Source organism: Cetorhinus maximus, chromosome 25 (genome assembly GCF_964194155.1).
Source record: "Cetorhinus maximus chromosome 25, sCetMax3.hap1.1, whole genome shotgun sequence".
In the NCBI taxonomy this organism is placed as follows: Eukaryota; Metazoa; Chordata; class Chondrichthyes; order Lamniformes; family Cetorhinidae; genus Cetorhinus; species Cetorhinus maximus.
In genome coordinates this window covers 42535469-42553484 of record NC_135903.1, presented here as the reverse complement: position 1 = coordinate 42553484, position 18016 = coordinate 42535469, and the positions used below count along the sequence as shown (strand labels likewise).

The 18016-nt window shown below is 47.3% G+C and overlaps 1 protein-coding gene across 1 annotated transcript in view; it reads left to right on the top strand.

The window, feature by feature from the left end:
* Nucleotides 1–18016, top strand: part of kcnh6a (potassium voltage-gated channel, subfamily H (eag-related), member 6a) — a 215063-nt gene that overhangs the window by 98182 nt on the left and 98865 nt on the right. Inside the window, exons 3-4 of the mRNA XM_078529856.1 lie at nucleotides 6176–6334; nucleotides 11945–12373. Coding sequence (XP_078385982.1) covers nucleotides 6176–6334; nucleotides 11945–12373 — 588 coding nt within the window. The remainder of the gene's footprint in view (nucleotides 1–6175; nucleotides 6335–11944; nucleotides 12374–18016) is intronic.

The following is an 18016-nucleotide window of genomic DNA, read 5'->3' as shown; positions in this document are numbered from 1 at the left end:
CAGCATCTGTGGAGAGAGAAATAGAGTTAACGTTTCGAGTCCAATATGATTCTCCTTCAGAACCAGGGGAGTGCTTCATTGTTACAGGATCAGTACTGGGGAAGAACATACGAACATACAAACTAGGAGCAGGCCACTCGGCCCCTCAAGCCTGCTCCACCTTTTAATAAGATCGTGGTTGATCTAATTTTAACCCCAACTTCACATTCCCGCCTACCCCGATAACCTTTCACCCCCTTGCTTATCAAGAATCTATCTGCTGCTGCCTTAAAGATATTCAAAGATTCTGCCTCAACCATCCTTTGAGGAAGAGAATTCCAAAGTCTCACAACCGCTCTGAGAGAGAAAAAATGTCCTCATCTCTGTCTTAAATGGGCGACCCCTTATTGGTAAACAGTGGCCCCTAGTTCTAGATTCTTCAACAAGAGGAAACATCCTTTGCACATCTGCCCTGTCAGGACTCCTCAGGATCTTATATGTTTCAATCAAGTCGCCTCTTACTCTTAGGGCAGGATTTTGCAGCCCCTTCCGCCCGGCAGGATATTATACTCCCACAACTGTACGGAGATTTAAATGTCTCGCTGCATCTGCCCGAGGGAGACACACCACCATAGCTTAGCCTGCCCAGCATTTTCTCATAAGACAACCTGCCCATTCGAGGGATGAACCTAGTAAATCTTCTCTGAACTGCTTCCAACACATTTACAACTGTCCTTAAATAAGGAGACCAGTACTATCCACAGAACTCCAGATGTGGTCTCACTGGAGCCCTGTACAACTGAAGCATAACCTCCCAACTCTTGTATTCAATTCCCCTCGCAATAAATTATACCATTCTATTAGCTTTCCTAATTACTTGCTGTGCCTGCATACTAACCTTTTGTGATTCATGCACTCGGACACCCAGATCCCTCTGTATCTCAGAGTTCTGCAATCTCACACTATTTAGATAATATGCTTTTTATTTGTCCTGTCAAAATGGACAACCTCACATTTTCCCATATTATACTCAATTTTCCAGATCTTTGCCCACTCACCTAACCATCTATATCCTTTTGTAGCCTCCTTATGTTCTCTTTCCTACCTATCTTTGTGTCATCATAAAATTTAGCAACCATGCCTTCAGTCCCTTCGTCAAAGTCATTTATATAAATTGTAAAGAGTTGAGGGCCCTGCACTGATCCCTGTGACACACCACTCGTCACATCCTGCCAACCAGAAAATAACCCATTTATGACTACTCTCTGTTTCCTGTTAGCTAGCCAATCTTCTCTCCCTCAAACTGAATGTAAAATTCAGTCATATTATGATCACTGCTCCCTAGGGATGCCTTCACTATGCGGTCACTAATTAATCCGCTCTCATTGCACAACTCCAAGTCTGGTGTCGCCTGCTCCCTAGTTGACTCCAGAATGTGCTGATCTAAGAAATTATCCTGAAAACCTTCTATGAATTTATCATCTAAGCTACCTTTGCCCATCTGGTTGTTCCAGTCTATATGTATATTAAAATCTCCCATGATAATCATCGTACCTTTCTGACAAGATCCCACTATTTTGTCTTTGATACCCTGTCCTATCATGTGATTACTGTTAGGGAGCCTGTACATCACTCCCACAAGTGACTTCTTGCCTTTATCATTCCTCATCTCTACCTAAAACACTTCTATATCCTGGTTTCCTGAATTTAGGTATCCCTCTGTATTGTGCTAATGTTGCAATAAGGCAGGGCCTGTACTGAGGGCGTGCTTCATTGTTGTAGAGCCTGTACTGAGGGAATGCTGCACTGCCTGTGGAGCAGTAATGAGGGAGCACTGATGTCTGTGGAGCAGCACTGAGGGAGCATTGCACTGTCAGTGAGGCTGTACTGAAGGAGCGCTGCACTGTCGCAGAGCCAGTGCTGAGAGAGCACTGCACTGTCAGTGGGTCTGTACTGAGGGAGCGCTGCACTGTCACAAAGCCAGCGCTGAGGGAGTGCCGCACTGTTGCAGAGCCAGTACTGAGGGAGTACTGTACTGTCAGTGGGTCTCTACTGAAGGAGCGCTGCACTGTCGCAGAGCCAGTGCTAGGAGAGCACTGCACTGTCAGTGGGTCTGTACTGAGGGAGCGCTGCACTGTCACAGAACCAGTGCTGAGGGAGGCTGCACTGTTGCAGAGCCAGTACTGAGGGAGTACTGCACTGTCAGTGGGTCTGTACTGAGGGAGTACTGCACTGTCAGTGGGTCTTTACTGAGGGCGCACTGCACTGTCACAGAGCCACCACTGAGGGAGTGCTGCACTGTTGCAGAGCCTGTACTGAGGGAGCACTGCACTGTCACAGAGCCATCACTGAGGGAGCACTGCACTGTTGCAGAGCCAGTATTGAGGGAGCAGTGCAATGTCAGTGGGTCTTTACTGAGGGAGCACTGCACTGTCACAGCCATCACTGAGGGAGTGCTGCACTGTTGCAGAGCCTGTACTGAGGGAGTGCTGCACTGTTGCAGAGCCTGTACTGAGGGAGCACTGCACTGTCAGTGGACAGCATTGAGGGAGTGCTGCACTGTTGCAGAGCCTGTACTGAGGGAGCAGTGCAATGTCAGTGGGTCTTTACTGAGGGAGTGCTGCACTGTTGCAGAGCCTGTACTGAGGGAGCAGTGCAATGTCAGTGGGTCTTTACTGAAGGAGTGCTGCACTGTCACGGCCATCACTGAGGGAGTGCTGCACTGTTGCAGAGCCTGTACTGAGGGAGCACTGCACTGTCAGTGGACAGCATTGAGGGAGTGCTGCACTGTCGCAGAGCCAGCATTGAGGGAGTGCTGCACTGTTGGAGGTGCTGTCTTTCAGAGAGGCCCCTTCTGTTCAGATAGATGTAAAACAATCCCATGGCATTATTCCAAAGCACCCTGTACCTTGGAGAAATACAATCCTTTTTTTTTCATTTTGTTTGCTCCACATGAATTGCTCGTTCTGTTTGGTGCTCCCAATCCTCGATATTCCAGTGCAAATAGCAAACTGGAGAATACTGGGCTCACTCTGTTGGCCAGGCAGTCCCTGTGGGTGACACGTTCTGGCTTTGGGCTAGAGTCAGATGTTTCTTGTACCCTCAGCTCAACTCCCTGAACCATCTCTGAGTTTGTATTTGTTGAAATTATTCAAATTATTTATTCCAAGCCTCAGCCACGTCAGGAATCTGAGGGGATGTTTCGAACTCCAGAATTCACTGGATAATTCCCGATAACTTCAGGATCAATGACTCTGTCCCATTTGTTACACATTTTAAGTCAGTCTTCATTGTTACAATGCTGACAGCTCCTCAAATGGCCATTGTTGATCCAGGAGCAGGTTTTTGAGCTATTGGTCAGTTTGGCTCTGGTGTGTCCTCGTCACGTCCTCGGACCCTGTGCTGCTGTCAGTCTGCACAGTTCAGGAAGGCCGCCCTTTACTCAGTGTCTCACACACCAGTCCAATACCAGTGGAGTGGATAACTGTTCTGCCCTGCTCACAGACTCTGACTTTTTGTCTCTCTTCTCTCCCTCTTTTTCTTTCTCTTGAATCCTCTCTCCCTGCCTCTGTCTTTCTCCCTCTCTAACTTGGTTGCCTACCTTTTTCCTTCTCTTCCTCCCTGCCTCTCACTGCCTCCTTCTCTCTGTCTCTCTTCCTCTGTCTGTCATGTCTACGTCACAGATCTCTCACTGTGTCTCTCTCTGTCTCTTTCTCTCTCTCTGATTTCTCAGTGCCTCTCTTTGTTTCTCACTAATTGATGATTCTGCATTACATCCCAGTCCATTCCCTCTCTCGGGGCTTTTCCCCCTCTTCTGTAATTGGACTGAGTGAGAGATATGAGAGAGAGGGAGTATGAAAGTCAAGGGAGGAGGTAGAAAGAGTGAAATATAAACTGAAAGGCATTGTGAGAAAAACAGAGGGAATTGAAGTGTGATAGTTGAACAGTCAAACAGATAAAAGGAGAGAGAATTACATTTTATTTTCATTTTGTTGGCAAGCGCTGTTTCAGTCATCACAGATTCCCAGGAAAACCCTCAGCCGTGGAGTCAGGCTGCCCTCAAGTGGAGAGTCTGGGATTCACTGCAGTTTGAGCTGCCAATTCAGGCAGGACAGACACAGCTGAGGTCACTGCAGGTTGTACAGAAGCCAGTACCTGGGGGATGGTTTAATGAGCTTTAGGGAACTTGTCAGAGTGAAGAGGGGTAAACACTTAACAAAAACCTCACCTCCCACCACCACCATACCAACTTGTGTTGTGTACCTTCCACATCCTGGAGGTGTCAGCTGTGGCTCAGTTCATAGCACCCTCGCCTTTGAATCAGAGGGTTGTGGGTTCATGTCCCACTCCCGGAAACCAAGAACTGTGATTGTACTCGAAAGAGTTGCAATCTGTGACTGTTGATAACTCGAAAGAGTTTCCACATCCTGCCCTCCAGGGTCATTCAAAATTCTAATACCTGGAAAAACTCAGCAGGTCTGGCAGCATCGACGGAGAAGATCCTCTCCGATGCTGCCAGGCCTGCTGAGTTTTTCCAGGTATTTCTGTTCTTGTTTTGGATTTCCAGCATCCGCAGATTTTTGTTTTTATCATTCAAAATTCTGCTGCTTTTGTGTCCTTACTTGCACCAAGTCCCTATCACCCCTGTGCTTGCTGACCTACACTGGCTCCCAGTCTGCCAACACCTCCATTTTTGAAATTCTCATCCTTATGTTTGAACCCTGCAAGGCCTCGCTCTTCCCTATCTCTGTAATCTTCTCCATCCCAACAACTCTCTGAGATATCCACACTCCTCCAATTCTGGCCTCTTGTGCAAACCTGAATTTAATCATTCCCCCATTGCCGGCCACACTTTCTGCTGCCTGGGCCCCAAGCTCTGGAACCCCCTCCCTGCAGCTCTCTGCCTCTCTACCCCTCTCTCCTCATCTAAAACACTCCTTAAAACCGACCTGTTTGCGCAAGCTTTTGGCCACCTAACCGAATATCTCCACATGTGGCTCAGTGATTATTTTGTTTTGCAATGTTCTCGTGAAGCGCATTGGGACATTTTATTACATTAAAGGTGTTCAATAAATATAAGTTGTTGTGTTGTATTTCGGCAAAGCCACCTCTCTCTACCTGCAGTGATCGATATCCCAGTGATCAACGTCCTGGTGATCGATATCTCAGTGATCGACATCCCAGTGATCAATGTCTCGGGGATTGATACCTCAGTGATCAATATGCCGGTAATCAACATCCTGGTGATTGACATCCCGATGATCGATATCTTGGTGATCGATATCCTGGTAATCAATATCTCAGTGATCGATACCTCATTGATCGACATCCCGGTGATCAGCTTCCCGGTGATCGATATCTCGGTGATCGATATCCTGATAATCAATATCTTGGTGATCGATACCTCATTGATCGACATCCCGGTGATCGACATCCTGGTGATCGACATCCCGGTGATCGATATCTCGGTGATCGATATCCCGGTGGCCAGTTGGCGACACCAGGATTGGACTTGGCCATGAGGGTCTTGTAGTTGAATGGCCTGTGATACTCGCTGTGCTGTGCCAGGTGTGAGGAGTGGTTAGTTGGGTGAGTCAGTGGAAGGTGGCTGGAGCCCAAATTAGTGGAAGGACACAGGTGAAAGAGCAGGCAGGCGGGGACTAATTGAACAGCGCTGACAAAGAGCCAGTGCAATGAACCAAATGGCCTCGTCCTGTGCTGTGTTTGAATGGATCGGGTTCAGGCAATACCCTGAACCTGGTGAGAAGCAGCAAAGCTGCCGCATGCTGTGTGTGTCCGAGAAACTCCAGATCAAACCGAGAGTCAGGACAAAAGAGGGTCCCAGTTGGTGGGTTTGGTCAGGACGTGGGACTCAAGGCCTTAGCTCAGGAGCAATGGAATTCCTACAACCATCAACTACATCCTGCCCCTCCCAGCCTCAGTCTGCACCCCCGGGCAGCTCAGCTGTGTGTAGCATCACTGGAGGTATAGGAGGTGAAATGCCGGCAATGGAAGGGGGTAGTGCAGGGGTATGGGGTGCAGTAGGCATGTGTCCGAGAGGAGGAGTGTCAAGTTTGTGGACATGGTTGGAATGTGGAGAGGGGGCGGGGGCTGGGCAGAGGAGAGGAGAACCGCCACTGAGACTACAGGTCCCGCTGCATCGCGGACTCTGAGTTTGTGCTGCTCTGTTTTTCAGGCTCCTCCTTGCCCTGTCTGGTGGATGTTGTCCCGGTGAAGAATGAAGAGGGAGCTGTCGCCATGTTCATCATGAACTTTGAGGAGCTGAAGGACACTCCACACAAGTCAGGGAGAGGGGATGTGAACCACAGGCTGCCCCAGGACTGGTTCAGCTCCAGTAAGTATCGCACTGGGACAAGGGCAGTGGCATTTTTTAGTCCAATTGCCAACCCTACAGCTATTGCCTGATGACTTCAAGAATGAAAGATTATTCTCCAGGAGGCAGTGGATGGAGACATCACAGGGACATTAACGACAGGGTGATTTTGTTTCATTTTCTTTATGAGTTATGGTAAGATCAGAGAGCCTAACCCAATGCACATACCTCACAGTGAGTAAGACACAGGGAGGGTAGCATCACCTGGCCCAGCAGTGAGTTGGTTCGACAAGCTCAGAGTGTCTGTCCATCAGTGCCCCACTGGGTCAAGTTCTGGCTGAACAAAAACAAATCACCCACAGTCGGGGTGGGGACAGAGTGCTGCCCTGTAAGGCGCCCATGGCATTTTTGTTAAACACTCCCAGGACAAATACAGCATGCGTTAGATACAGAGTAAAGCTCCCTTTGCACTGTCCCCATCAAACACTCCCAGGACTGGTACAGCACGGGGTTAGATACAGAGTAAAGCTCCCTCTACACTGTCCCCATCAAACACTCCCTGGACAGGTACAACACGGGGTTAGATACAGAGTAAAGCTCCCTCTACACTGTCCCCATCAAACACTCCCTGGACAGGTACAGCACGGGGTTAGATACAGAGTAAAGCTCCCTTTGCATTGTCCCCATCAAACACTCCCCGGACAGGTACTGCACGAGGTTAGATACAGAGTAAAGCTCCCTCTACACTGTCCCCATCAAACACTCCCAGGACAGGTACAGCACGGTGTTAGATACAGAGTAAAGCTCCCTCTACACTGTCCCCATCAAACACTCCCCGGACAGGTACTGCACGGGGTTAGATACAGAGTAAAGCTCCCTCTACACTGTCCCCATCAAACAATCTTCACTGTAGAAGACTTAGAAAACTCCCCAAAGATATTTGAAAATCATGAGGTGATAGGGAGGGAGGAACAATCAACACCACCAGAGAAAAGGTTCTGGGAAAACTATTAAACCTAAACACTGACAAGTCCCCAGGATTGGGTGGCCTGCATCCTAGGGTCATAAAAGAAGTGGCTGAAGAGGTCGTAGATGCAATGATCATAATATTCCAAAGATCCTTAGATTCTGAAAGGTCCCAGCAGTTTGGAAAATAGCAATTGTAACACTTTTATTCAAGAAAGCAGGCAACTACATGCAGTTAGCCTAACATCTGTTATAGGGAAATTACTAGAATCTGTTATAAAGGAGGTTATAGCAGGACACTTAGAAAGTTGTAAGTTGATCAGGCAGAGTCGCCATGGCTTTGTGAAAGAGAAATTGTGTTTAACTAATTTAATAGGCTTCTTTGAGAAAGTAACAATTAAGCAAGGTGAGTAAAGGGGGTCCTGTAGATGTGGTGTATTGGAATTCCAAAAGGCATTTGATAAGGTGTCTCATCAAAGGTTACTACACAAGATAAGAGCACATGGTGTAGGGGGATAACATATTAGCGTGAATAAAGAATTGGTTAGCTAACAGGAAGTAGAGAGTAGGGATAAATGGGTCAGTTTTGGTTGGCAGAATGTGACAAGTCAAGTGCCACAGGGATCAGTGCTGGGGCCTCAACTATTTATAATCCGAATCAATGATTTGGATGAAGGGACTGAATGTACGGTAGCTAAATTTGCCAATGACACCAAGATGGAGAGGAAAGTAAGTTGTCAAGAGGAGGTAGAGAGTCTGCAAAGGGATACAGGAAGGTTAAGTGAGTGGGCAAAAACTTGGCAAATGGAGTATATTGTGGGAAAATGTGAACTTGTCCATTTTGGCAGGAAGAATAGAAAAGCAGTATACTATTTAAATAGTGAGAGATTGCAAAGCTCAGTGATACAGAGGGATCTGGGTATCCTGGGTACATGAATCACAAAAAATTAACATGCAGGTACAGCAGGTGATTAGGGAGACAAATGGAATTGTAGTGTTTATTGTGAGGGGAATGGAATATAAAAGTAGGAAGTTGTACTGCAGCTGTACAGGGCCTTGATGTGATGACATCTGGAGTATAGTGAAAAGTTTTAGTCTCATTTGAAAAATGATATAATTGTGTTGGAAGCAGTTCAGAGAAGGTTCACTCCACTCATGCCAGGGATGAGGGGCTTATTTTATAAAGAAAGGTTGAACAGGGCTGGGCCTATACACATTGCAGTTTAGAAGAATGAGAGGTGATCTTATTGAAACATATAAGATCCTGAGGGGACTTAATAGGGTGGATACTGGGAGGATGTTTCCAATCTTGGGGGTGACTAGAAATAGGTGAAAACAGGGTAACGTGACCCCTCACGGTTAAAGTTCCCTCTATAATGTCCCATCAAAAAAATACAATGGACAAGACTTCACTTTTTATAACTTTTACTTTAACAACCAAACCTAAATCAACTTAAATTAAACATGAATTAACAGGCAAATTGCAGTCAGTATAAATTACACATTAAATAGCAGATACGAAAAAAAGATCTCACTGATTTACAGGCCAGTCCACTCTGTTCAAAGAGCATCAATGTCAACCACAAAGTCCTTCAAAGCTCTGATCCCCTCATGTAAAATTTCAACTCCTTTTCTTCAAAGAGTTAGCCACCAATTCTCATTCGCCAGCAGCTCCCAACCAACCTGAATTCCATAGGTATAAACTTCAACAAAATGGCAACTTCTCCAGAACCTCCTCTCCTCTACTTACGATGGTCTTGATGGCCTGGGTCCACCGGTATTACCTTTATCTTAACCGTCAGTGACAACCCTATGCACCGTCTGGCTGGTCCTGGTTAATCAGTTCCTTTCAGGTTACTGACACAGCGGCAGGAATCCTATTTCTGCTTATGCCCACGCCCGGATCCAGTCTTCTCATTTAGTTTTTGTTTAACTGCATCACAGTCTTCCCCCTCACCATCCTGGTCACATGGACCTGTTTTCACGCTGGCTGGGGTCACGTGGACCTGGTTTCATGCTGGCTGGGGTCACGTGGACTTGTTTCCACGCTGGGTGAGGTCATGTGGGCCTGTCTTGCATCCTAGGTTCCTGAGGTCATGGGTTTTCATGCTGTTTTGGAGGATGAGCCAACATCACAAGTGTAAAGCATTGAAAACATCCTTCTCAGCACAACAGCACAGGGTCCTGGGACAATCTCTTAGACACAGGCCGCCTGTCCATCTGAAACATCAGGTGCAAAGCCTGTGACAACGACCATCATGAGGCCCCAAATCCCTCCGCTGCTTGTACCTGGCCCTATCAGCCCACACCCAAAGCTTCATCTGTCCAGGCTCCATAAGCCACAGATTCAAGCGCCATAAACTTGATTCCTCCAACTCAAAGACAGGGAATGCTACTCACGGGGCAACAACTAACACAATAAAGTGTCACAGTGTTCAGGCTCGGGAAGGAATGGGGGTTACAGAGGCAACGGGGAAATTGGTTTTGACCTAAACAAGGAGTCTAAGCTTATTTAGTGGTAAAACCGTGGGCTGTGTTTCACACTGCACACTCCGATCTCAATCCCACTGCACAAACACTTGCGCTTGGTTCAACCAACGCTCAATCCCAATGACCATCAACCCTGCTGGCACTTAATCCCCATTGGTATGGCACAGTGGATGGTAAATGCTGAGCTGTTAAAACCCCAGAGGGAAGCTTGAAACAACTGTCATAACTATTATATAATTTGTATATATTTTGAGATTGTGCCTTGAATTCAGTAGTAATAAGACCACTGAGTCTTATAGGTTTCTTACAAAAATAAATTAAACCTTTATTAATAAAAAAAATTGATTTTAAGCACATACATAGGTTTACAAATTACTACTACGATAACTCCTAGCTCCCCTAGTTAATCTAACTTCCAGTTACACCTCCATTAAGGCAACAGTAAAACCAAAATAGATTTTAACATGCGCAGGCAAAGTAACACGATACCCTGAACAGTCAAACTCAAAGTGAGTTTTTTTAACTTCAGTTCTTCCAGACAGCAGTTTGGGCACAGAGGCTGGAGGCTTTTCACACTTGTTAGATCTTAGAATGTCTTATCTTGCACACAGCCTTCTCTCCTTTATACATATTTTCCCCTTTAAATGCAAATTCCATTGTCCTAATATGTCTTTTCAACCCTACTTTTCTAATAATAAAAATCTTTCATAGACCAATTTTATCAGTAAGCTTTGGGAAAAATAAACACACTGTTTGGCTTAGCCTCTGTTGGCTAGGTGTACCACCTTACCACCTCTTTGAAATTCACCAATCAGGTCTAGCTAAAAATGCCAATTTTCCTTTTACACCTCACATTCTACAACTTCAACCATGTTTATCTATTTAACATTTCAAACCTAGCTTGACTTCTGATACATCAAACCCTTTAGACCAACTGCCTTTAATTTAATTAAGTCACACACACGCACTATTCCTATCATTACAATAAATTCCAATAACATAATGAAAATTATTATATTTTCCTGACACCCTGCATAGGAACATAGGGCTTAGGAGCAGGAGAAGGCCATTCAGCCCTTCGAGTCTGTTCCGCCATTCGATAAGATCATCCCTGATCTGGTTGTGGTGAACTCCACCTTGCTGTCTACCCCCTATAACCTTTCACTCCCTTGTCTATAAAAAATCTGTCTAACTCAGCTTTGAATATATTCAATGGCTCAGCCTCTACTGCTCTCTGGGCAAGAGAATTCCCCAGACTAAACTGGACTGAATTCCATAGTTAAGTCATATTGGACTCAAAACATTATCTCTGTTTTTCGTTCCACAGATGCTGCCTGACCTGCTGAGTTTTTCCAGCATTTTCTGTTTTTATCCACAGACTAATAACCCTTTGAGAGAAAAAAATTCCCACCTCCATCTTAAACAATAGACCTGTAATTCTTAAGCAGTGTCCCCTAGTTCTAGCCTCTCCTACAAGTTGAAACATCCTCGCGGTATCCAATAGGCCCAACCTGTTCAATCTTTCTTCATAAGATAAACCCTTCATCCCAGGAGTGAGTCGAGTGAACCTTCTCTAAACTGCTTGTAACGCAATGATATCCTTTTTCAAATAAGGAGACCAAAACTGTTCACAGGACTCCAGGTGTGGTCCCAAAAATGCCCGATACATCTGCAGTAAAACTTCCCTATTTTTATATTCCATTCCCCTTGCAATAAACTCCAACCAACATTCCATTAGCTTTCCTAGTCACTTGCTGTACCTGCATACTAACTTTTTGTGATTCATGTACCAGGACACCCAGATCCTTCTGTACAAACAAGTCCCGCAATCTCTCTCCATTTAAATAGCATACTCCTTTTCTGTTATTCCTGCCAAAGTAGACAAGCTCACATTTTCTCACAATATACTCCATCTGACAAATTTTTGCCCATTCACTTACCCTATCTACATCCCTTTTCAGACTCTCTACCTCCTCTTGACACCTTACTTTCCTGCCTATTTTGGTGTCATTGGTGAAGTTAGCTACCGTATATTCGGTCCCCTCATCCAACCCGTGAATATAGATTGTAAACAGCTGAGGCCCCAGCACTGATCCCACTGACACTCAGTTCCACTATGCCCTCTGACCTCAAGGTCTGACAACGAATAACGTGTTTTATTGTGTCTCTCACCAGGTCTAGGGAAGAGTTTTAAGCTAAAACTTCCATCTCTTCGCACAATGACCCTAAGCCAACAATCTCTGGCCAAGGAGGGATTCGACACAGCGATTGACGACCAGTCAGACGGTGACTCTTTGGCCATGAAGGATTTCCGGGGCCACTCGAATGAAAACTGCATCCAGCCTGAGGCCGGAGAGCGGGAAGCCCTGATCGAACTGGGGAATCAGTCAGACGTACAGGCTGTCCCTCAACCCATGGGCCATCCATCGCCCAGCCAGGAACAGGAGCAACTGGATCCTGACCTCCGCTATACCAACACCAAGCTCACACACGTCCAGTCCCACGACAGTTTCCACAGCATCCGACGGGCTTCTTCCGTCGACAACATTGAGCTGATGAGGAATAAATTTGAGAAGAAACTCAGGGAGAAAAGAATAAATTCAGGTGCGAATGCAAGTACAAAACACACCTGGAAATCCACTTTAAAGAGTTTTAAAAGGTCAGGCATTTTTCAAATTAAATGGTGATCAAGATCAGTTCAGCAATAAATATCTCAACAGGAGCCGGGTTTAATAGCTGATGGATGGGATTAAATCATCCCCATCGCCTCCTAGCAAGGGTCCGATATGAAATGATATTGATCAATACCAACCTGGTTCCGGATGGGCCGAGGACAAAGTAGTAAAATGTCCTCAGATTGGCCAACACACTCAGAGATCAATGATCGCACGGGTACAGCAGGGGCAAAGTTTCTGAGAGTCAGATCAAGGTAGAATTTTGGAGCTTTTCTCTGTATCTAACCCCGTGCTGTACCTGTCCTGGGAGTGTTTGATGGGGACAGTGTAGTGGGAGCTTTAATCTGTACCTAACCCCATGTTGTACCTATCCTGGGAGTGTTTAATGGGGACAGTGTAGAGAGAGCTTTACTCTGTATCTAACCCCGTGCTGTACCTGTCCTGGGAGTGTTTGATGGGAACAGTGCAGAGTGAGCTTTACTCTGTATCTAACCCCATGCTGTACCTGCCCTGGGAGTGTTTGATGGGGACAGTGTAGAAGGAGCTTTACTCTGTATCTAATCCCGTGCTCTACCTGTCCTGGGAGTGTTTGATGGGAACAGTGCAGAGGGACCTTTACTCTGTATCTAACCCCGTGCTGTACCTGTCCTGGAAGTGTTTGATGGGGACAGTCCAGAGGATACTTTACTCTGTTTCTAACCCCATGCTGTACCTGTCCTGGGAGTGTTTGATGGGAACAGTGTGGAGGGAGTTTTACTCTGTATCTAACTCCGTGGTGTACCTGTCCTGGAAATGTTTGACGGGGACAGTGCAGAGGGAGCATTACTTTGTATCTAACCCCGTGCTGTACCTGCCCTGAGACTGTTTGTTGGGGACAGTGTAGAGGGAGATTTATTCTGTATCTAACCCCATGCTGTGCCTGTCCTGGGAGTTTTTCATTGGGACAGTGTAGAGGGAGCTTTACTCAGTATCTAACCCCATGCTGTACCTGTCTTGAGAGTGTTTGATGTGGACAGTGTAGAGGTAGCTTTACTCTGTATCTAGCCCCGTGCTGTACCTGTCCTGGGAGTGTGTGATGGGGATAGTGTAGAGGGGGATTTACTCTGTATCTAACCCTTTGCTGTACCTGTCCTGGAGTGTTTCATGGGTTCAGCGTAGAGGGAGCTTTACTCTGTACCTAACCCCGTGCTGTACCTGCTCTGGGAGTGTTTGATGGGGACAGTGTAGTGGGAGCTTTAATCTGTATCTAACCCTGTGCTGTACCTGTCCTGGGAGTGTTTGATGGGGAGAGTGTATAGAGAGCTTTATTCTGTATCTAACCCTGTGCTGTACCTGTCCTGGGAGTGTTTGATGCTGACAATGTAGAGGGAGGTTTACTCTGCATCTTACCCCATGCTGTACCTGTCCTGGGAGTGTTTTATGGAGACAGTGTAGAGGGGGATTTATTCTGTATCTGACCCCGTGGTGTACCTGTCCCGGGAGTGTTTGATGGGGACAGTGCAGAGGGAGCATTACTCTGTATCTATCACCATGCTGTACCTGCCCTGGGAGTGTTTGATGGGGACAGTGCAGATGGAGCTTTACTCTGCATCTAACCCCGTGCTGTACCGGCCCTGGGAGGGTTTGATGGGGACAGTGTCGAGGGAGATTTACACTGTGTCTAACCCCGTGCTGTACCTGCCCTGGAAGTGTTTGTTGGGGACAGTGTCGAGGGAGCTTTACTCTGTATCTAGCCCCATGCTGTACCTGCTCTTGGAGTGTTTGATGGGTACAGTGTAGTGGGAGATATAATCTGTATCGAACCCCATGTTGTACCTGTCCTGGGAGTGTTTGATCGGGACAGTGTAGAGGGAGCTTTACTCTGTATCTAACCCCGTGCTGTACCTGTCCTGGGAGTGTTAGATGGGGACAGTGTAGAGTGAGTTTTACTCTGTATCTAACCCCATGCTCTTCCTGTCCAGGGAGTGTTTGGTGGGGACAGTGCAGAGAGAGCTTTATTCTGTGTCTAACCCCATGCTGTACCTGTCCTGGGAGTATTTGCTGGTGACGGTGTAGTGGGAGCTTTACTCTGTATCTAACCTCAGGCTGATCCTGTCTTGGGAGTGTTTGATGGGGACAGTGCAGAGGGAGCTTTACTCTGTATCTAACCCCGTGCTGTACCTGTCCTGGGAGCGTTTGATCGGGACAGTGTAGAGGGGGATTTACTCTGTATCTAACCCCATGCTGTACCTGTCCTGGGAGTGTTTTATGGAGACAGTGTAGAGGGGGATTTACTCTGTATCTAACCCTGTGGTGTACCTGTCGCGGGAGTGTTTGATGGGGACAGTGCAGAGGGAGCTTTACTCTGTATCTAACCCCGTGCTGTACCTGTCCTGGGAGTTTTTCATTGGGACAGTGTAGAGGGAGCTTTAATCAGTATCTAACCCCGTGCTGTACCTGTCCTGGGAGTGTTTGATGGGGACAGTGCAGAGGGAGCTTTACTCCGTATCTAACACCATGCTGTACCTGTCCTGAGAGTGTTTGATGTGGACAGTGTAGAGGTAGCTTTACTCTGTATCTAACCCCGTGCTGTACCTGTCCTGGGAGTGTTTGATGGGGACAGTGTAAAGGGAGCTTTACTCTGTATCTAACCCCGTGCTGTACCTGTCCTGGGAGTGTTTGATGGGGACAGTGTAAAGGGAGCTTTACTCTGTATCTAACCCCATGCTGTACCTGTCCTGGGAGTGTTTGATGGTGACAGTGTAGAGGGAGCTTTACTGTGTATCTAACCCCATGCTGTACCTGTCCTGGTAGTGTTTCATGGGGTCAGTGTAGAGGGAGCTTTACTCTGTATCTAACCCTGTGCTGTACCTGTCCTGGGAGCGTGTGTTGGGGACGGTGTACAAGGAGCTTTACTCTGTATCTAACCCCGTGCTGTACCTGTCCTGGGAATGTGTGATGGGGACAGTGTAGAGGGGGATTTACTCTGTATATAACCCTTTGCTGTACCTGACCTGAGAGTGTTTGATGGGAACAGTGTATAGGGAGCTTTACTCTGTATCTATCCCTGTGCTGTACCTGCCCTGGGAGTGTTTGATGGGGACAGTGTAGAGGGAGCTTTGCTCTGTATCTAACCCCGTGCTGTACCTGTCCTGGGAGTGTTTGATGGTGACAGTGTAGAGGGAACTTTACTCTGTATCTAACCCCATTCTGTACCTGTCCTGGGAGTGTTTGATGGGGACAGTGTAGAGGGAGCTTTACTCTGTATCTATCCCTGTGCTGTACCTGCCCTGGGAGTGTTTGATGGGGACAGTGTAGAGGGAGCTTTGCTCTGTATCTAACCCCGTGCTGTACCTGTCCTGGGAGTGTTTGATGGTGACAGTGTAGAGGGAACTTTACTCTGTATCTAACCCCGTGCTGCACCTGCCCTGGGAGTGTTTGTTGGGGACAGTGTAGAGAGAGCTTTACTCTGTATCTAACCCCGTTCTGTACCTGTCCTGGGAGTGTTTGATGGGGACAGTGTAGAGAGAGCTTTACTCTGTGTCTAACACCGTGCTGTACCTGCCTCGGGAGTGTTTGATGGGGACAGTGTAGAGGGGGATTTACTCTGTATCTAACCCCGTGCTGTACCTGTCCTGGGAGTGTTTGATGGGGACAGTGTAAAGGGAGCTTTACTCTGTATCTAACCCCGTGCTGTACCTGTCCTGGGAGTGTTTGATGGGGACAGTGTAGAGGGAGCTTTACTCTGTATCTAACCCCATGCTGTACCTGTCCTGGGAGTGTTTGATGGGGACAGTGTAAAGGGAGATTTATGCTGTATCTAACCCCGTGCTGTACCTGTCCTGGGAGTTTTTCATTGGGACAGTGTAGAGGGAGCTTTACTCAGTATCTAACACCGTGCTGTACCGGTCCTGGGAGTGTTTGATGGGGACAGTGCAGAGGGAGCTTTACTCTGTATCCAACCACATGCTGTACCTGTACAGGGAGTGTTTGATGGGGACGGTGCAGATGGAGTTTACTCTGTATCTAACCCCATGCTGTACCTGTCCTGAGAGTGTTTGATGTGGACAGTGTAGAGGTAGCTTTACTCTGTATCTAACCCCGTGCTGTACCTGTCGTGGGAGTGTTTGATGGGGACAGTGTCGAGGGAGATTTGCTCTGTATCTAACCCCATGCTTTACCTACCCTGGGAGTGTTTGATGGTGACAGTGTAGAGGGAGCTTTACTCTGTATCTAACCTCAGGCTGTTCCTGTCCTGGGAGTGTTTGTTGGGACATTTCAGAGGGAGCATCACTCTGTATCTAACCCCGTGCTGTACCGTCCTGGAAGTGTGTGATGGGGACAGTGTAGAGGGGATATACTCTGTATCTAACCCTTTGCTGTATCTGCCCTGGGAGTGTTTCATGGGTTCAGTGTAGAGGGAGCTTTACTCTATATCTAACCCCGTGCTGTACCTGTCCTGGGAGTGTTTGATGGGGACAGTGTCGAGGAAGATTTACTCTGTATCTAACCCCATGCTTTACCTGCCCTGGGAGTGTTTGATGGTGACAGTGTAGAGGGAGCTCTACTCTGTATCGAACCTCAGGCTGTTCCTGTCCTGGGAATGTTTGATGGGGACAGTGCAGAGGGAGATTTACTCTGTATCTTACCCCGTGCTGCACCTGCCTGGGAGTGTTTGATGGGGACAGTGTAGAGTGAGTCTTACTCTGTATCTAACCCCATGCTCTTCCTGTCCTGGGAGTGTTTGATGGGGACAGTGTAGAGGCAGTTTTACTCTCTCTCTACCCCTGTGCTGTACCTGTCCTGGGAGTGATTGATGATGACAGTGCAGAGGGAGCATTACTCTGTATCTAACCCCGAGCTGCTCTTGTCCTGGGAGTGTTTGATGGGAACATTGTTGAGGGAGTTTTACTCTCTATCTATCCCCATGCTGTACCTGTCCTGGGAGTGATTGATGGTGGCAGCGTAGAGGGAGCTTTACTCTGTATCTAACCCCGTGCTGTACCTGTCCTGGGAGTGTGTGATGGGGACAGTGTAGAGGGGGATTTAGTCTGTATCTAACCCTTTGCTGTACCTGTCCTGGGAGTGTTTGATGGGATGAGTGTAGAGGGAGCTTTGCTCTGTATCTATCCCCATGCTGTACCTGTCCTGGGAGTGATTGATGGTGACAGTGTAGAGGGAGCTTTACTGTGTATCTAACCCTGTGCTGTACCTGTCCTGGGAGTGTTTCATGGGGTCAGTGTAGAGGGAGCTTTACTCTGTATCTAACCCCGTGCTGCACCTGCCCTGGGAGCATGTGTTGGGGACGGTGTACAAGGAGCTTTACTCTGTATCTAACCCTGTGCTGTACCTGTCCTGGGAGTGTGTGATGGGGACAGTGTAGAGGGGGATTTACTCTGTATATAACCCTTTGCTGTACCTGACCTGGGAGTGTTTGATGGGAACAGTGTAGAGGGAGCTTTACTCTGCATCTATCCCTGTGCTGTACCTGCCCTGGGAGTGTTTGATGGGGACAGTGTAGAGGGAGCTTTGCTCTGTATCTAAACCCGTGCTGTACCTGTCCTGGGAGTGTTTGATGGTGACAGTGTAGAGG